At 41.6% G+C, this 19,988-nt stretch overlaps 1 protein-coding gene across 1 annotated transcript; it reads right to left on the bottom strand.

Annotated features, from left to right (window-relative positions):
* SLC26A8 (solute carrier family 26 member 8) lies at positions 1 to 17,829 on the bottom strand (the record flags this gene model as incomplete). The annotated part of the gene is made up of 20 exons (XM_082494585.1): positions 1 to 210; positions 1,364 to 1,542; positions 1,675 to 1,729; positions 3,035 to 3,385; positions 4,612 to 4,740; positions 4,829 to 4,921; positions 5,758 to 5,827; positions 7,261 to 7,367; positions 7,893 to 7,988; positions 9,217 to 9,294; positions 10,056 to 10,169; positions 11,109 to 11,256; positions 11,625 to 11,707; positions 11,948 to 12,097; positions 12,799 to 12,963; positions 13,458 to 13,633; positions 14,512 to 14,628; positions 14,808 to 14,947; positions 17,427 to 17,674; positions 17,785 to 17,829. Coding segments are annotated over 20 exons (2,754 nt in total), but the record flags the coding sequence as incomplete, so codon positions are not given.
* Positions 17,830 to 19,988: the final 2,159 nt, after the last annotated feature.

Below are 19,988 nucleotides of genomic sequence, written 5' to 3'. Positions count from 1 at the left end.
ATTGCTGGTATACTTCCATCTCTTCCCCCAGCCTGGGTCCTGGAAATCCGATTGAAGGGGTGGAGTATCGTACTGCCGGAGAGAGCTTGGCTCTGCTTTATTCTGGGCTGAGCATGAGATATCTGATATCGGCTCTTCGTGCAGAAGTTTGTTGTCAGAGTTCTTTGCAGAGAAAAAACCTTTATTCTTCTTCAAGAGAAAACTTCTTTCCTGAAATGTCCACAAACATTACTGTAAGCCAAAGGTGGCCAATCTGTTGAGCCGGTCAAGCGCAGTTCCCATGCCAAGGCAACATCACGTGAGCAGCCAGAGGGCCATGCTGGCGTGGGAGCACAGGACAGTCCAAATCCCCAGCTGCTGAGGAAACGAGCCAGCAGGGACTGCCAAAGCTGACACCGCCGAGCTGCCGGGGGTCCCATCTGTACCCCCAGGCCAGCTTCATCTCAGAGCTGGATCCTGGGGAACCACTGTCACCTCCTGCCTGGTAGCTGCTCCCAACCTTCCCCACCACGTCCATTAAAGGGAGATTGGTGAATATATACTGTCACCTTCATTCTTTGAAGTTTTTTCTAGGGGGGAGAGAATCTGGAAGGTCAATATCCTTGCATCAGACTATTCTGTACAATGCCAAGATAAGAGAGTTAAACAAGTTGGTCCATGAGCAGCAGAACTCAAGAACCCTGTTTTCCTGCAGATTTGGATAGGTTTTTGACTTCATCCTCACTTCCTTCAGCTATAGGACCCCAGCCGGGCGGTATGCATAGGATGATTAGCCAAGGCTGGGTTCTTTCCCTAGGTGGGGCAATTACTGGAATATTCTACTCAGAATAAGGGCTTTTCCTGGAACTTGCAGCCATCTGCCCTATTCAAACTTGGCTGGGACAGACAGTGAGCTTAAAAATTATTGCAGAGTACTGACAGAAAGAGCATGTGGATAAACTTCAGTTCTTCAGGAAATCAAGCTAGCACTGTCCTTCACTTCCCCCGTCAGCCCCAAGGGAGCTGGTGCAGTAACCTCTGGAAATATAAAACTTGGAGCTTTTGCTCTGCCCTGGCAGGGTCCTTGCTCTGTCAGAGGAATGGAAAAAATTTAAAATGCAACAAAGCCATTCCCTGCTGCAAAACTCAGCTGGATGCCTTTCCAGCCTGCGCGTGAAGATGCCTTTTCCCAGACAGGAACACAGGACTCAAAGAAACAAATTGGATTATTGATGCATTGCCAAAAAGCAAGTACCTGTGAAAAACTGGAGAATTCAAAAGAGCATCTGCTCTGCCCTATTTCCTCAGCCACATGACAAGGTTTAAGTTACCAAGAGGATAATTTAACAACATGAAGGCTTAAATGTTAAGCTAAATATTCTACCTTCTGCTGTTCAGCTAGCTGTTCGTCAGCAACCTCTTTCGCAGTAGGTTCTAGCTCATCTGGCTGTTGATGGTTGTCCAAAGCAGCCAGCACAGCATCATGAAGAGTTAGAAAGAACTTTTCTTTGGTCACACAGCTGTCAAAGAAATCGTTCTTCTCCAAGTCTGCCATCACAGAGGCTATAAAAAATGGGGGGAAGAGGGAAATAAAGCAGCAAAATCACACCAAGCAGCACAGCTAAAACATTTCACTTAAGTTTAAAACTTATCCTTGGAGATAAGTCAACATTAGTAAGCAAATACTATACTCACAGTGACAGCCAGCTAGAAGGACTGTAATGCCAATATTGTGAAACATATGGATGATCTGTGGAAAGAATTATATACAGGCATTAGAGCAATTCTGTGTTATACAAGTGCACTAGAAGGTAAAACATAAACAGGGAAATAAAACTTCCCTTGTAGTGTTTTATCTCTGAAGATAACCCTTATTCTGGTATCTCAAATCCTGGATCTGAGTTCAGCACTAAACAGCCAAGTTGTCCAAGATCTTAGTGAACAGTGATTCCAGAAGCAGGGCAGGTCCCAGCCAGACCCCATGCCGCCCCTCCCACAGCTCACTACGCAGCACACAGTGATATTGCTTCACTTAAACAAAAAGTTATCACGGGAACAGACTACCTTGAAACATCTCTCCATACACAGATGCCATGCCCATGTGTAAACCAGAATAGGAACCCATATTTTCAAGTGTCACCCCTAATTCTGGTTGTCTCAATTTTCCTGTCCAACATTTTTAGATATTTCAACTTAGTGTTAAAGGAATCAGATTTTAGAGGGGATAGATTCTCATCATTTTCTCAATGCATGACCCTTCGTAATTAAAAAGTAGTGGTGGTGGGTTTTTTAAAGGCAATGAAACTCATTATTTCAGAAAATCAGAATTTCAGAATATGGGGCTGGAGGAATCTGGAAAGACTTTGACTTTACCCCCTTTCCCATTTAATGGGTGGCAAATACGGATTTTAGGGACATCAGCTCAGTCCAACAATTATTCCCAACAGGTGTTAATCTAACCTGTTATTAAACACAAATCTTTTGAAGCTGAGCTACAGAGTTTGAGCAAGCTGACTAAGAATCCATCTGGAACCGTATCTTTCTGAGAAGCACAGCTACATGAAATTTAACTTTGCTAAATATATATCTCTGTTGGCAAAGATCCCCACTTGCAGATTTAAAAGTTCAAAGAAAAGGCTAATTAGGCAGTCAGCAATAATAACAAAATCACTCTAGGAAAAGATAGCTAGCAGTTTTATATCTGAAACTTCAACACAGGAGCTGTTTTTTTTTTTTTTTTTAAATGTCCAGCTAGAAGAAAAAAGAAACAGCCAAAATGGAAAAAACAAAGTATAAACGTGGTTTTAGTTTACATGATTCTAGAACTGGTCGCAGCAGAGGACAGGTTTTTGCATGTCCTTTGTATGGATAGTTTTGTTTTTTAAAAAAGTGATTTTATGGGAATTTCTGAAACTCAATAGTTAAATCTTGCACCCTTAAAGGTCAACTGGAAGATGTGCGGATTGTTACGTAGCAGGGCGTTTTAGGCTAACAAGAAACATAAGACACTGAGTAAACTTCAGGTTTCACATTTATGTGCAGTTAGGTTGCTTACCTGTCGCAGTAACTCTGAACCTATCAAATCCACAAATTGCACCATGCTGAAGTCTAAAATAATGGTGTGAACTGGACATGGCAAATGCACTGGCTGTTCCTCCTGCTCTATCTGTACTGAGGAATCATCTATGGCAGAGCCCAGTGAAAGGCAAGCTCTTCTACCTTCATCCTCATTCTTTTCGGTCGTAAGTCCCGTGTTAAAGTCTGGAGATGCATCAGCTGCTTCCACCAAGAACGTCCTAGAGCTGAGTTTGCCTCCATACTTCGACCAATGTACCAAATTAACTGACGATGACGAGGAATCGCTGTCTGTGTGACGTTGCTTCACCAGTTTCTCTGTATATGGTATCTAAGATGGAAAATGAAGAATACACCAGTGGTTGGAAGAATTGGGCCCAGGAGATGGGAAATTTTTGGCTGTAAGACAGACAGTACTGTAAATCATATGATATTTCTTCTCTCATGGTAAAAAAATCATGTCAAATAACACTAAATATAGCACAAAGCCACAAGAGTATGCAAAGTAGCAGGTGACTTAGGCAAGGCTCAGATGTCATTAAGCAGAGTGCCTTCAGCCACCAAAGAGTACAGTGGTACCTCACTCTTCCCCACTTTGAAACAGCCTGTGATACTGGAGTCTGACTTGTTACTTCAACCTTTCAGAAAAGAAAAGGAGCAAAAAAAGACTGCCCATGGCCACTGCCTTTCTGGGCAACAGTAAGTTCACTTCCTGGCTGAGTTCTGCAGACCCGTGATTCATCTACTCTTTTGTATGGCAGCTGGTCACAGAATGGACTGATTTAATCAATTTTTCTTTCTGAACAGTTCCAAATGTGGTGTGTTTTTTTTTAATTTTTATAACACAGGAAAGGAAAAGTCACTCTCTGCATTTTTGTGCTTTAGAAGATGATGTTAAATTACCTAAAGCACCTTGGTGCCATGTTTTCCAAACCACTGTCTTTCAACCCATTTCTCATACGATAGCTTTTACAAATCACATATAACTGCTTGAAAAATATCTTCTGAAGACAATCCATTCCCTGAAGTTCCTTTCACATATTGTCTAAGGCAATTCAGAAAATTCAGATAACGAGGGATATGAGTGACTCTAGAAGATGCACAGCAGCCAATTATAGTAAAGGTGAGAAATCTTCTAATCACGATAATTGTAGCTGCCTTTGAGGTATTGTGTACTTGCACTTGACAGTATCGGCAGTGGAACAAATTCCTTCTATAAGCAAGGGAATTCTCTCAATTCTATGGGGAAAATGAAGAAAATCCCTACTGAAGCACCTGACAAAATTAATACTTTCAGCTGAGGAGAGATGTTGAATACTTCAATTGCTAGTTAATTCAGCCAGTAAGCTGAGCTACTATTGCTCTAGCACATAAACTATGTGTAAAGAAATACAGCTGTAATGTTTGCTTATTTTCATACAGTAAAAACATATATATATGCTTTACATAAACACTGACAGTCCTTTCATTACTGGCAACTTAAGAACATTGTCCTCAGTAACATAAAACCAGGCACCTCAAACAAACAGACTAGATAAATAGACTTTTAAAGCTGACCCTAGGTGGTGGTAGAGGTGGATCACAGACACAAGAGCATTTAAGATCTTTTCTTTCCACTGCAGTGTCAGACAGACTAATTAAAGCCCTCATTTCACTTTCATCTAGAGGCACTGCTTTCATGTCCATCTGAAAAAGAAAGGCAGTTTTATTAGAGTTTTTATCTCCCTAATGCAGGCTCTTAGAAACTTCCTCTGACTGAAAAAGTGGTATTCACCTTGCGTAACAAATAGGTTTTGAAGTGATTCATGTTTGCGAAAGAGATGGAAGAACAGCACTGGAAGATTTTGAGACCTTCAATCTCCCTTGCCTGTAAAACAGAAGTTGGATCTGTGAGGGTTGTACCTAGCAGGAGCTATTTTCCCCCTCCTAACGGTCTGTGTTGTAGTCTGCAAGGGCCTACCCTAAGGACAGAGTTTGTCTGGTCACATTGTTGACTACATGGCGTACTGGCAGTAGCATTGGCAGCACGGACCAAATTACCATAAACTAATATGCTTCGCTTGCCATTAAAAACATCCCTCCAGCAGATCTATCACAAATGTCAGTTGCCTGCTCTAATATAAAATAACCCAAATTATTTTTAATGCTTATTACAGAAAACATACGCTATACCCTTGTCTTACTAACCTTGTCCTTATATTATTCCATTATTCTTATTATTTTGCAAATCCCTCAGCATAGCATTGGGAATGTACCCATGTGGCAAAGGCAAAGCTCTCTACTACTAACTCTGTATGGCGCAGGTCTTGAAAATAATGCGTTAAAAAGGCCCATGCCTTACCTATGATCCCATCCCTAGGAGAACCTGTGAGTCAGTCTAGAACACACACCGTCATTATTGTGAAAACATACATGGAGTGGACAAAACCAGACTGAGAAAAGCACGTCAGCAAAAACAGCCGCACAGGTCTGGAAATGACAGTAGCGCGGCTTCCACCGTGGAGACAGCACTGATGGACACAGCGAGCTCCAAAGGCCCAAGCCGGCTGAGCTAGGTATCTGAATCACTTCACATTACAGACGCTTAAGTATTCTTCAAAGCTTTGAATCAAATGAACTGAGCCTGAACAGTTACCCCCAGACATTTAAGGGAAGAAGCTGGATTACAGAGAGATGGAACATTTGTTTTTCGTTTTCTCTTACGGCTCGGTAGACGGATAAACTTCTATAAATATTCATGTTTGGAATCTGTCCCAGCACCACCATCTTCATTCTGAAAAAAAAGATGTTTATTAGGTTTTCACAGAGAACAGAGGAAAGCCATCTGTTCCCAAAAGCTTGATCTCCATTTCTCTTCACTGGGTACATCAACTGTAACTTAGAGGATGCGAGTACAAAAAGTTATTCACTCATAATTAGGGTTCTTTGAGTAGGGGAGCAGTACACAAACACAGCCTTTAGCTACACGGGTATCCTCAATAATGTATAATGTCTCATTTCTAGCTCTGGAACAGTTGGATTACTGTTATTACACTAGGAAGCGTCTCCATCTCCCCACAGCCCTCCTCAAAGATAGGTAGAGGCAGTTATAAGTTGTGCTTAGAGCTGGCTGCACACAGGCTAGGTCTGATCCAGAGGTCGCGCAGCAGCATTAATGCAGGGGTTTGCCTTGAAGTAGAATATTTTGGTTTGGGTACCGTGCTTTGCTAATGGTGCCGCATGGTTTTGGGGCAGTTTCTGGTCAGTTCAGGGCATGGGTGGAATAAACATCTGGCTGGTTGCTGGAGAACCGGAAGGCAGTGGGCCCTGACGGATGGAAAAATGTTGTCAAGACACTCTTCAAAGCAACCTGTTTGCAGATAACTTCCCACACTTTTTTGTGTTGTCGGCATAATGCTGTCACTGGTAGGAAATTGATAAGCGGTTATCTATCCCGAAGATAGATCTTCTATCTGTCCTATGGACAGCAGGGATATTCAACAAACAGTGGCTGCAGAAATGCCCATTCACAGTGCTCATTAAATCCCAAGGCAAACCCAAGAGCATAACTCTGAGCAGAGGCAATACAGAGAGTTTCAGACAGCAACTGAAATTCTTCCTGAAGGTATTCTTTCAGAGCCACTCCGGATCAGATCACAAGCAGTTTGATATTTGCAGCAACTGAGTTATTTCCTACTTCTTTCCATGTTATTCTAGAGGTTTCAGTCTCCTCAGACAAGCACCTCCCTATCACGGTAAATCTCATGAGGTGTGGCTCGGATTTATGAATTATTTTCCTGTTTGGATTAGCAGCTAATAAACTGAGTAATGTGAGCCTGATGTAACCTCTCCCCCCGTCACGAACTGAGTTTACGGAGAAGATAAAGCAACTTGGTAAACGGCAGTGAAGGCTGAGGAACGCACTAGAAATAAAGTCACAACATCTCACTTTATCCCTATAGAAGTGCGTATACAGATCACCTCTCCTGGCTGATGCTTACAAGACAATAAGCAGTCTTCAACAGCATGGTACACCTGCAGAAAGGACCAGTCCAGAGCCCATAAACTCAGAGATTACTGATTTGGGATAATATTAGAGAGACTCCAGAATGACCCGACTGAAGTGTTTACAAACATGAAACAGCTTTTTCATTATCACACATATAACTATCTCTAAAACATCAACTCTATGAAAAAACAGTATTTTCTTTTAAAATTTACAGGTACCTGTGTGACCTAATGGTGATTATGAAGAATGTAAATCCCATGGCGATCGCTAAACCAACATCAAGCCCAAAACAAAGCACTGCAGCAAAAGTTACAAGCCAAATAACCTTTGAACAAGAGATAGAGAGAACACGAGCATTAATGCACAATGAGCTCCAACTCGGCCCCAGCATTTGCAAATTGCAGACAAAAAAAAGGCTAGAAATGGTAATATGTGAAAAGCACATCTAGACCAATCCAGTCTTGGAAGAAGTTGCAAACAAGGATCACAAATTTCAGTTCAAATTGCCAGACTTTTTAACAGGAATTCAATTATTAGCAAAATGCACATCATATTTTGGGTCTTTCTCTTTATGAGAAATCCTGCAGATGAGTTGACATCAGAATGTGGCCCTGGCTGGCAGCCGGACAATTCCCTTCTTCGGGGATCTGGGAAGCAACAACAATAATCAGTTCTCCCTGTACAGAATTAATTGCAAATTGATGTGTAGAGATTTCAATACACTTCTTTCAGCGGATATTTCAAAGGATCCCTTTTCTAAGGGAGTGCCCACTGCTTTGCCCTGCCCTCCCAAAACATCCGTTTCTTCCTTTAAGGCACAGTCTAAAACCTTGGTGGCTTTGTCACTTACAAAATGATACTTATCCTGTCTCCAGAGGCTGGGGATGTCCATAAATTTTTCAAGAAAAGGGAGCATGTTAAATACCACAATAGCAGCCAGTATATCCTGTGAAAACAGAAAAATAGCATCTATTATTTGGTTATTTTTCGTTTGCAACCACAGACATGCTAAGGAACAGATATCCAGGACAGACAAACTGCTTGAAATTAAAATCTTATAATAGCTTTATTGCCACAATTTTTATAGCTACATATAACAGTTCGCCACTGATCTGCAAACCAACATGAAATTAGCGTATAACTCGATTTCACAATCGCTCCTGCCAATACAATTGGACTTCCTCTTACAACGCTATGTGTAGTTTCCATTACAGAGCTCCTCAGTGAATCCCTATGCCTCCGGCAGCACGAGGAGAAAGGCCTGCACTATCTACAGAATTAAGAGCTGCTGTTTCAAAGAATGGTTTCAATTAGCACGGGTAGTTCATTGCCAGATTTAGGAAGTTGGTTGACACCATTTGTTGAAACAGCCTTTCTTAGCAACGAAAAAGAAACCAAATGGAAGTAGGTGGTTAAATTGTGTTTCGTCAGTTAATTTTGGGAAAGGGATTAATTCTCCCATCTTACAAAGAGGCCAGGAAAAAATCAGGAAGTAATACTTTGTCAGTGGTTCCCTAAGAAAACTTCGAGAAAAAATGAAAGTCTAAATAAAACTTTAAGGGAAAAGTGGAAAATCAAGTACTCTAAATAATCTACAATAATAAAATGTTTATAGGCACACTGGCAATGCAAAACCCACACAAGGCAGTTTAGGAGTCCATATGGTTTTAAAATAAACCTCAAAGACCAAGCTAGAATCAGAGACACTAAACCCAAATTTCCATTTCAAAGATTTTATTTACCTCTTCACATTAAAGATTTTGAAGCACCCATCTTGGAACTACTTATACCGATGCAAGAGAGGAACTTATTAATTTGTTCTACAGGTGTACAAAAACTTGGAAAATGTGAGACCAAAACCGAAATACAATGTTTAAATTACAGAGGCTGGCAGTGAAATTTCAGTCTAGTTTTGGCCAAGGATTTTTAGCTTGTACTGATCAGTGAGAGATGGGACAGAGATACAATATTTATTACTTAATACGTTAACCAGCTGAAATTTAGGCGCTTAAAGTCATTATTTTGGTTTGGTCCATCCCTGAGAACAATTAAATCTACAGCATGATATAATCCCTAACTATCCCAGAAAAACCTTCATGTTATGCTCAGAAAATCTTCATTTTGTGCTTAGAAAGTAAGTGGACCGCTGCCATAACTATTTCAGGTTCACTTACATTAGGTATCATCTGGAAAAAGCGTCCGAGTTTCAGCGCAACCACCAGCATCATAGAAGCTCCAATCACTGCTGCTAACTGAACAGAAATACTTTATTACAGAGGTCTGACTGAACCATTTCCTTACTTGTCCTCTCTAAACAAGCAAGTATGGTTCGTGTACCACCACTGACTGGGAAAAATAACCAACGCACAATTAACAACGGCTACAAGTATGCTGCAATGCATGGTACAAATTCTAGAATACTGAAGCTGAAAGAGTTTTCATGTAGATATAAATTTCACCTAAATGGACTATTCTTAGGCACAGCAGAACAATGCAGAATTTTCGTTTGATAATTTCACCTGAGTAATAAGATACTTCTCTTGCAAGTCAGACTTTGGAATAAACTCTTTATTAAACAAAATTACTTCTATGATGCAGTGAAGCATGTACAGACATTCAGTTAAGAGGTATGATAAAAACATTATTACATATTATCATTACATATTACACCCTCTTTCCCCCCTAAAAAAGTTAGGAAGAAGTGGCAGAATTGAGGATGCATGAACAATTTTCTGTTTGGCTTTTTGGGTATTTCACTAAAATACAGTTTTGAACTGCATGGATGTATCCTGTTCTCCCCACAGGATCCTGGCTTCCTTCATGCCAGATCATGTGCCATGTATCATTTAAGTACAGTACTTAATAGAACGCACACAGAGAGGGTATCTGAATTCCTGTTGCATGGTCATGTAACTTTATATCTCACAAATTGTTTAGATTAAATGCCAGCCTATACTCAGTATACAGTGATTTTAGATGAGTTTGGAAGCTTAACAAATCCAGACCAGCTCACCTGTGTTCTTCCACCTGTCTTCTCTTGAATGACAGTTCCAGAAATGGCACAGCTGACAACAAAGCTTTTGAAAAATGAGCTGAAAATATTGCATAGCCCTGCTGCTATTAGCTCCTATAAAACAGAAACAGAAGGAAGCAGAGAAAGCCTCAAATGAATGAATTACCTTCATTAAAGTAGCTTATCAGGAATTCCTTTCCTTTTGCTCACACTTGCTGGTTGGTCATCTGTGTTGCTAAGCTCAGGAAACCTTCTGGAAAGCAATGTCTCCCATGGTTAAATGACCTCTCTTAAAAGGCACAGCATTTTCACAGCTGAGAATCTCATGGACCCAAAAATTTCATTCCTTCTTTCAAAGAAATCCACTTAGAACCCCAAAGCTATGAAGCACTGACTTTCAATCTAACATGTGGCAAATGTCAGTATGCAGCATAGTACACCTGGACAAAAGCTGAGTGGAAAAGACATTCCCTTTATATCTATCCCCAGAGGCTTTGAGAAGTCAGGGCAGCTTCCTTACTGGCTTAGTTCCATTCTAGTAAAGATCCAAAGCCATCACAACAAGCTAAACATGGAGTAGTGCAAAATGCCCAATGCTTACTAACTCTACCACACTGGAAACTAACACAGTTTTAGCTTAAAAGCTTCTCGGAACGATCACTCTGGGCAGAGAATCCATACACTTGGGATAGCAGCCACATATAGAGAAGAACTACAGCTGCTCTGGCCATTTACAATTTCAGCTATTAATTTGTCATGCTTTTATAGTCTCATGATTTCATGACAGCACCGGTCATCAGGGATCAGTTGCAGCACTCTGTGTGTGAGGTTCATCCCCATCACTGGGAATATACGAAGGCTGTGTTTTGGCCTTCACATTATTGGTTTATAATAACCACTTTGCATCGGGAAGGGTAATAAGTTGCTACCAAACAATCATCTGGCATATTCACTCCGTCCTTGCATTTCTACCACTGTCAGGTAGTTAGTGGCTTTGCAAGTCGAATTCAGCTTGCTTCTTAGCCTAGGAGGTATGTGTAGTTTTGTTCTCACCTGATTGCTGGCAATATTGTAGTTGTGAAGTGAAGCATACCTCTCCCCAACAAAAACAAGAAGGAAATAGCTTACAATAGCAAGGGAGAAGGCACGCTGTATGATCTCGCTCAGGTTTGATAAATCTGGCAGTGCAGGAGGCAGAAACCTACAAGATCAGAGAACAGATAAGTTTAGACCTGTTCTGAGCTCTGTCCACAGTAACTCCAAACCCAGGACTGTCACCAGAGGCATCCAGCACCCTACAGGAGATGCTCTCAATCTGCAAGACTTCCACCTCACAAAAAATGCAAATTCCTTCTTCTTTGTGCTAATAAAACCTGAGTCTAATAAAGAAAACTGCAGTTTGAATTCTGCATATGCTTGGAAACGATGATGCAACTAAAATTCTTCAAGAGTTATTCCAATAGCCGTACTTCCCAGTAAAAGTCAGCCCATGTCAGATTTCAAGAACAGGCTGAAACATCTCTTTTGTATCTCAGAAGTACAGCTTCATAAACAGCATAGATTACTAACCTCTGAGGGATCATACTGACCACAGCACTACTAGATTCAGCGTGAAGATGAATGCGATTAGAAATAATGGTGACTGTGATAATCTGGGAAAAAAAAAACAAACAAGAAGCAATACTAGAGATTATATAGCATTGGCTCCTGAAACTGTACACAATCCATCTAAAGACAGTTAATCTTGTAGAAGTATTTAAAGGACTTAAGCACAGATTCAGTGTGTAAATATAACAGCATCTTGAAGTAATGTGTGAATTGGTTTTTGAAATAAAGTATATTATACTCCCTGTTAGTTCAATTATCACAATGGCATTTTGAAGATCACTTACCAAGAGAAGTTCCATAGGAAATGCAATAGGACTATGTTTATAAGTTATCTTGATAGATGTATTAACATGTAGTGCAGCCATGCTAAGCAAAAATAGCAATATGCTGGTGGCATTAGCCTTTGGGAGAGCCAGGAAGTAATGAAATAGATTCTGAAAAAGAATCATCATAGAGAGGATCAGAGGAAGACACTACAACTATTTCTATATTCCAGGAGATTGACATAGGTTGTCCTGACACTTGAACTCATCCTTTCTGCTACAGTGGTATCTTCAGTTAGAAGAAGAGAGATGCTAAGAGAAAAATGCTATTTAAAAATTTGTATCATCTATTGGTATCTGCAGAGAAAACACTGCCACAAATAGCTCAGATCTAGCACCGTGATTCTTCTCTCTTCTACACTATCATTTTCTCGAGTTGTCTGATTGACATTAGCAAAGTAAATTAGGATGAATTAGCTTTAACTTGTCTTTAGCTTGGAGTCTGCTGCTTCTTTGTCAGATATGATAAAGATACTGTGGGCCCAATAGCTTCCCCACGGTGATCTAGTGAGGAAAAAAGTAGCTTTTCCTCTAACCTTTGCTCTACTACAATTATAGATGTGCTGAAAATGTATTATAGAGCTACATAAGTAATTAAAAATACGCACACAGACTTTTCTTCTCGCATGTCACACAATAAGCTCCAAACACTGTTCAAGACAACAGGAAGGCGAAGTAAACCACAGCTGAGACTTGCACTCATATCCCTTAGCAACTGACTTAGATTGAAATTGCCTTCAATTTCTGAAGCTGTTCTTTTCTTTCCCCTCCAAGAAGCATGCATTTCTTTGACTAATAATGAATTTACTCACATAAAAAATGCCCAGGGGACCCTTATGGAAGTCGAGCATGATGTCAAAGATAAAGGTAAACTGTGATACAATGACATGCAATGCTGCTGCAGTGAGGTAAGCATCAATGAGAGTCTTCGGCACGTATGTTGTTACAAACCCCAGGCAAAAGCAACCTAGCAGCAACTGTATGGAACAAACGAGAAGCGAGACGTGATATAATTATCAATGTCTAACCCCGCCCTTCTTGTTTCCATATTTGAAAAGCATGACTCCTCGCTGCCATACATGATGGATAGTTATTTGAACATGTTATTTTCATTATGCACAATTAAGCAAGACACTGCCAAACCAAAATAGAAGCACTTCAGATCAAGTGTGTGCAGTTATGCAGGACTACCTAAGGGTCAACATACTGTAGAACTGGTCAACATAAAAGATAATAATTTACTTCACACGTATTAATCATGGACACATTAATCTTACCCTATCATATCTTTTTCAGACAGCATGGGAGGAAGAGACAGACCTTCATGTCCCACTTTGCATAACATATGTATTCAAATGTGCTGAGTTTAGTTTTTGTGGTAAGAATATGCAAGCAGTACCAAGTCTTACATTTGTACGAGAATGCACATGAGGATACATCAGTAAGGATATAAAATAGATTCATCTTCTACCTGAATGATACCAGTCAAAAATGTTATTGATGCGGTAAGTGTCAAGGCCTCCATGTAATCTTCCATGGATGTATTGTCTGAGAAATTGTTGAGCGAACCATTAGAGGACAATGTTTGGTTGAAATTAGGAATCTTCAGAATGTTTGTCACCACCACATTTAGGATGCTGAATGAGCCTGGAACCAACAGAACAGAGAACAGAAAATGCATGAGATGTTGCCACAAAGACTTATCTTAAAACCACGCATCCATCTCTTCCCTCCACCATCAGTCTGTGCAGTATGAGACAGTCTATTTTCATTCATATATATAATCCACTTATATAATCAGTTTTTACTGTTTCTGAGCAAGCACCTAAAGTTTCCAAAGTCATATTCCTACCATTTTATGAATGAAGTCTTTAGCTGGTCAGATGCCCAATAAAAAGATTTTAATGTAAAGCACAAAAATTGGATGCATTACAATGAGCTACAAGACCAGTTGAAAAATATAGTCAGAGAAAGAACTGCCAATTTACCTGAGGCCAGAGCTCCACATACCCACTCATTATGACAATGTGAAGAGCCTTCTCTCATGTAAACAGCATTTTAATAATCTAGCTTCTGAACAAATTAAGAATGTAAACCCATCAACAGTTCAGCCAGGACAAAAAACTGTATGTAGAAGACCACGGGGAAGACCAGGAGCCAAACTATGATTCACAGCAACATCCTGGGGGTAAACGTGAGGCAGCTTGCATGGGTCCTTTATGTAGGAGACACCTCCATGACACTCCAGCCGTCTCCTTGGCTCTGATAGCTCTGATAGCTCACATCCTCGGGGGGACAAAGGACTTCACAGCTGAAACTTGACTGACTTGGTGAAATTCTCACCACACATCAGCTGCAGAAGTGGAACAACAATGAACTGAGAATCTGGGGGTCTGGATTCTCACCTAAATAACATCTGACTATTAGATGACATAGACTAAGACATCTCGCCAGCTTTTTGAAACAGCATTGAACACAATCTCTAAGTCCTGTAGAAAGATTTCATAGTACAAAATAAACCTCACCAATTGAGATATGATGCGAAGTCCCAAATATAACATATGTCAGCGAGCAGCAGAACGCAGAAAGGAAGCCATTGATATTTGGCAGAGGTAACTTGGTCAGCCAAACTCCTAAAAGTCCTGGAAAGCAAAAATCTGTTTCTGAAGTCATGAAAATTGGGCAGGCTCTCTATCTTTGGTTACTATTTATAAGTAAAATTTTGCCCATGTTTGCTGATGACATTAGGAAGAACAGGAGATAGATTATGAAAAGCATGACATACAAAAGGAAGCTGGAGTGTTTTTTTCTCTCTGCCTACCTTGAGGAATCTGAAACATCCCAACACTTAGGCCTGCATGTAGATCCCTCAAGATCCATTCTCTGAACCGATATGAAAACAGCCAGTTCAGCACAGGGAACATCTTGAATGTGATCTTTCTGAACCTTCCCCAGGAGAAGCTGAAAAGAATCAGATAAGTTAAACTATATGCAATGCCTTTTACAACCTCCACCTCTGCAGCGCTTTTGCATGGCCTCATGCTCTGCAGGCAGAGAAACCACGTTGCCACGGTTAGCTCTCTGCAGGCACCACGTACTGTGAACCCACACAGGCATTAGCCTTCTGCAGATCCAGCTGCCACATAACATGAATCCCACATAGGCACCCCTATGCCTTTGCATTCCATTCAGATGAATCGCAAATACTCTGTGTGCCATTCGTATGATAGCCTGTCAGCGCCGGAGCCCAGAGCGCTGAATGCTTCAATTACTTGACCTCATTAACACCACAGGAAAATAGGAGATGGTATTTTGATTCCTCCTATTCTCATCTAGAAGAAAAACACACTACCACTACATCTGGGGGAGAAAAATAGGCAAGCCTATCCCACCTCCCAAAAAGCAGTCAAATGCTTCCTGAATTCCATTATTGAATAAGGGGATGCAAGCAGGACTTGACCTACATGATTTATTTTGCCTATGTTCTTGAATCAAAATTTCCAGTAGGTAAACTCTGACTAAACCCCCCGGCCCTGTGCTCCTTCTTCGCCATTTGAATCCCCTGGAAACATGGATGATTTTCTACTTACAACCCAAATATAAGTGATGTAGTGTCTGCCCAAGGCTTCTGGCACCTGTGAACAGTGCCTGTGGGAACTGACCCCAGTTAACATTATAGAGCTGAGTCCCTTTCCATCATTTTATTGTCCACACTGGGCTGACAAGTGGATACAAAATGGAGAACAGAGAAAACACATGAGATAGGGAAGTGGAAAAGAAACAGGGAAAAGAGTATGAGGAAGCAAGGCAGACATGGTTCTTAAATGACAAGTTGGGGGAGGGAATAAAGAGATTTTCTTATTAAGCATCAAGTGCAATGATAAAGTTTCCAATAATATTAGTTATGACTTTAGAGCAAAATTCTCCCTTTGATCTCTGGGCAAGACTTATTTTATTGCACCAGGTGTTTCTCGGTGGACAGACTGTTAGCTCTAGGTCACATGTCATAATTATACACAATTCAACCTTTTCCATCAAGTAATCTTGTTCCTCTGACTCCAGAACTTCATCCCATCTCCTTCTTACATTTTTTTTTGTTTAAAATATATAAAAAGACAGCGCTGGAACAGAAGGCTATTGCACAATCTAAAGGATCTCACTATTGCAGAAATGAATCTCGGTGACAAGTCTTCATGGTGAATGAAAACTAGAAAACACAAAAGCAACTATGGCTCCATTTGCCTTCACTTATCACCAGGAAATTACTTTACAGCAGTGTAAGTTAGATGTGTCCCATAGTTTTAGGCTGCAGTCCCACACATAGCTGAGCTGATGTAAGAGCTAGTTATAGACAAAGAGAGAGGTCTGGCTCGCCTGCTTTCCTTTCCCTGTGTGGTCCTGTCCCTTCTGGCAGCAGCAAGCTGTTAGATTAGCTCACCACACCTTGTGGAACCTCACCCACAGCTAGACTTGAGTCTCAAGTCCTGCCATGGTCTCAAAACAACAGTTTAAGTTTCAGTATACATTCAGTATACATGCTGAAACAAAGCCCAGATAAATGATGAATCAGAGACTTCCTATTTACTTTCTCAGGAGGACTTTGGAGAGCAGACCCAGCCATAACCATTGACAGTCCACTCTGCATCCAAAAAGAGATTCAGAAAGAAAACTGAGAGAGTTTTCATAGTCAAACAAAACTAAAAGGGAAGCTGATGAACGGACTTCCTATTCTTTATTATATTTGCCTTGCTGGAAGAACATCAGGAATTCTGTGCCGCCATCAAAGACTGCCTTCCGGAGAGCCTGCAGGGCTTCTCTGGCAGAAGAAATGCTTCTACTCTATAATGCCCCCAAGAGAAGTTTGGCAGATGGGAAAATGAGGCTGTGGAAGCATTAATGCTTTATCAGTAGCCTAGCCTCACCCGTCCTCCTCAAAGAACACAGCAACATGGTTCCAAATCAATGCCAAAGCCGTTTAGGCAACCTCAGTCATACCATTATGCAACTTTCCATGTCTCCAGCTAAGAGGGAACAGAAAAAGGCTCTTGAAATTTAAGAAATAAAAGTATCAAAAGGCACGAATCAGAAAAAAGCAAATGAAAGCTTGTGTCTGACAGCTGGGCTGAGGGAAGCACTACAAGGAACTACAACTATTGGCAGTTTCTCTTTACAGTGCATATGTCCCTCACACTATCACAGTCCTGAAGTGAACAGACACTTTTGCAGATTGCAGATAGCAACTTTGGTAGTGCGGCGCTAGGCTGATTTTGCACGCTTCATGTGCAAATTGCTGTAACTGGGTGTTCTGCTTTGCTTATCAACCAGTGCAGTTCAGCATTTTAATTATCAGCTGTGGAAAAGTTAGCACCTTTTTTACACTTGGGCTTGAAGAGCCTTCAAAGTTTCTTTACACCTGATAAATTCCAGGCATAGGACTCACCTGCACTGTAGCTGTCTGTTCTCTCGAGGGATTTGTAGTGCTCCACCCAAGGTGGAAGACAGTTTTCTTTCAAAGTGTGCCTGGAAGTGCTCCTCAGTCTGCATTTTCTCTTTGGACCCTGAAAGCCTGTAAGTACCGACAGTATCGTTGTCTAGTGCCGTATTTTCCTTCTGGTCATAGTCAGTCAAAACCAGCAGAACAGCAAATGCTGAGGACCACAATGAACACTCTGTTTCTTGGCAGTGAGACTGGAAGAAAGCAGCAGGGTCATTGGCTGAAGCACCTACTAAAACCAAAATAAAAAGCATGATACATGATCAGCCCATCCCAACATAAGTCCTGTGAAGCCAGTAGTTACAGCAGGGATAAGCAAGGCTTTTTCTCTGAAATCCATGAAGGACATGCTGGTCTTAGGATCAAACAAATCGATTGCCAAATCAGTTGCAGGAACACTGGGTCCTTCTGGAACTTGCCTTGTTCCTACTCTGTAGGAAAAATGAACCTGAATCCCCTACATTTTGTGATCCTGAAAGCAGGCCCATGTTTGGGGAACTAAATACAATCCCTCTCCATAAACCTACCAGGCTGAGGAAACTGAATTCTCCAGTCCTGGAGGAGAAAGGATTAGTCTGAATCATACAGAGAGCATCTAAATCTGAGGCTGTACAAATGCCACAACTTGTGGTATAAAATGGGTATTTGACACTGTTTGGGTTTTTAAATCCCCCAAATGTCTGACTCCCATTCCTTAGAATTTTAGTATCAGGAAGGAGATCTGTATTCAATCACTGTCACTCAGAGTAGGTAAGATGTGAGTTCCCAAAGTGAATCTTGAGTAAGTAAGGGTCCAGTGCAAGAGCGGATCTAAGACAAAGTTCTCATACCAACAGCTGAGGCAGAAAAAAAAATCAAACCCAGAGCTACCAAGTCCATATAAGAAGGGTAGTGACAGGTAGGAAAGGTGGTGACATGGGCAGAAAAAAGGAAGAAAAGAGGAAATATAAAAAGGCTGTGAGTAAGCAGTTGAGAGAGTCTCTTCAGAATGCAATTTAAGTTTAAAGTATCAAAACCTGCAATAAAATTCATTGAGATTTAAGTTTTCTCCTCATATTTCATTTCCTGAACGACCAGGATCAGTTTGTCTAGTGCTTTGCATCGCTGAGATCTGCTACTTCGGATACAGCAACAGTGACTGACACAATCTTTGGTGTCTTGTGAGACCATGTCTACCAACACATACACCCCCCCCACCATGCTAAAGCAGCAAGTGAGTGAGTTGTAGGCACGTCTCAAACACACTCCATCCCTAGGGCACAGTTTCTCCCTCTTTTTACAGGAGATAAATCAAGGTCTTCCACAGATGAGTTTAAGAGGCATTTTGTTCATTAGCTTTTGAAGACTTAGCTGTTTGTGACATCTTTGAGCATAATCACCTTCCCAAGGCAAGGTAATACAAACAGGCAAAACTAGCAAGAAGCTAGAGTTTGCAAATTAAAGGCATTAAAAACCCCAGAATGCCAGGAAGTAGTTACTTTTTAGATGCAAGCAGTGGTAACTTTCAGCTGTTCACTCCTGTTATTCGGACTTCAATGCTGACTCAGAGCAGCGGAGCACAGGGTCCCACTCTGTTGCGCTGTGTGGAGAAAGAGATGGGATTTGACGTGGGAAGCCAAATGTTTTTAAAGCAGGCTGCTGTATTCTGTTCAGAATGTGTCGGTCGTGCACAGTACTGCTCACAAGACTCATCTTCCTCGAGCCTGAGATCAAAAGCTAGGTGGCCTTAAACACAAATCCCCAATTATTTCCTGAGACTTTCTGTGCTTAGCACCTGGTGAAGACACCCTGGGCTCCACTCCAGAACACGCTTAATGACTGCATTTGAGTCTTAGGCACACGCTTGAAAGCAAGCACATATGTATCTTTGATATCGCAAGGCCTGCTACAGTATTGAGGAAGAGTTTATTCTCCAAACACACAGAGAAAGACCCGGACGCTGGGAAAGCAGGGCAGGGAGAGCTTAGCTTCCATCCCTGCTGGCTCAAAGCCCCTGGAAGGGAACAAAATGTCCTTAGGATGTTTACGAGAGCAATTAATACTGGCTTGTAGGCCTGCAGAAGCACAAGAGCTATGCTTAGCCCAACCACGGCCGCCTGTCACCCACCACCGACCCTCAGGGGGTTACCCAGGGCCTGCACAAGTGCCGCCAAGTTTTATCATCGATTTTCCTTTTTCTTTTCTTTTTTTTTTTTTTTTTTTAACTTAAAGCACACCCCAAAGGGGCACTGCGCAGGAAAGCCAAGCAGTGGGCTCCACGAAAAGGCGAAAGAGGGGGCAGCACTGCCCCAGTTTTTAGCCGACCGCAGACGGCAGCAGGCCGGTACCGGGACCCTCCGCCGCCCCCTCCTCGCCGGGCAGCTATCGCGAGAGTCGGCCGCGCCGGCTCCATATTGGGTCATCTCTGCCCGCGGTGCCTCAGCTCTCGCGAGAGCGGCCGTGAGGGGCCATCGGGCTCCGCCGTGGCGGCGGGAAGCCATTGCCCGGGCCGTGCCCGCTTTGGGGCGG

This window comes from Vanellus vanellus, assembly GCF_965231255.1.
Source record: "Vanellus vanellus genome assembly, chromosome: 23".
Taxonomy (NCBI): Eukaryota; Metazoa; Chordata; class Aves; order Charadriiformes; family Charadriidae; genus Vanellus; species Vanellus vanellus.
The sequence above is the reverse complement of the archived record's forward strand: the minus strand, read 5'-3'. Positions and strand labels throughout refer to the sequence as shown.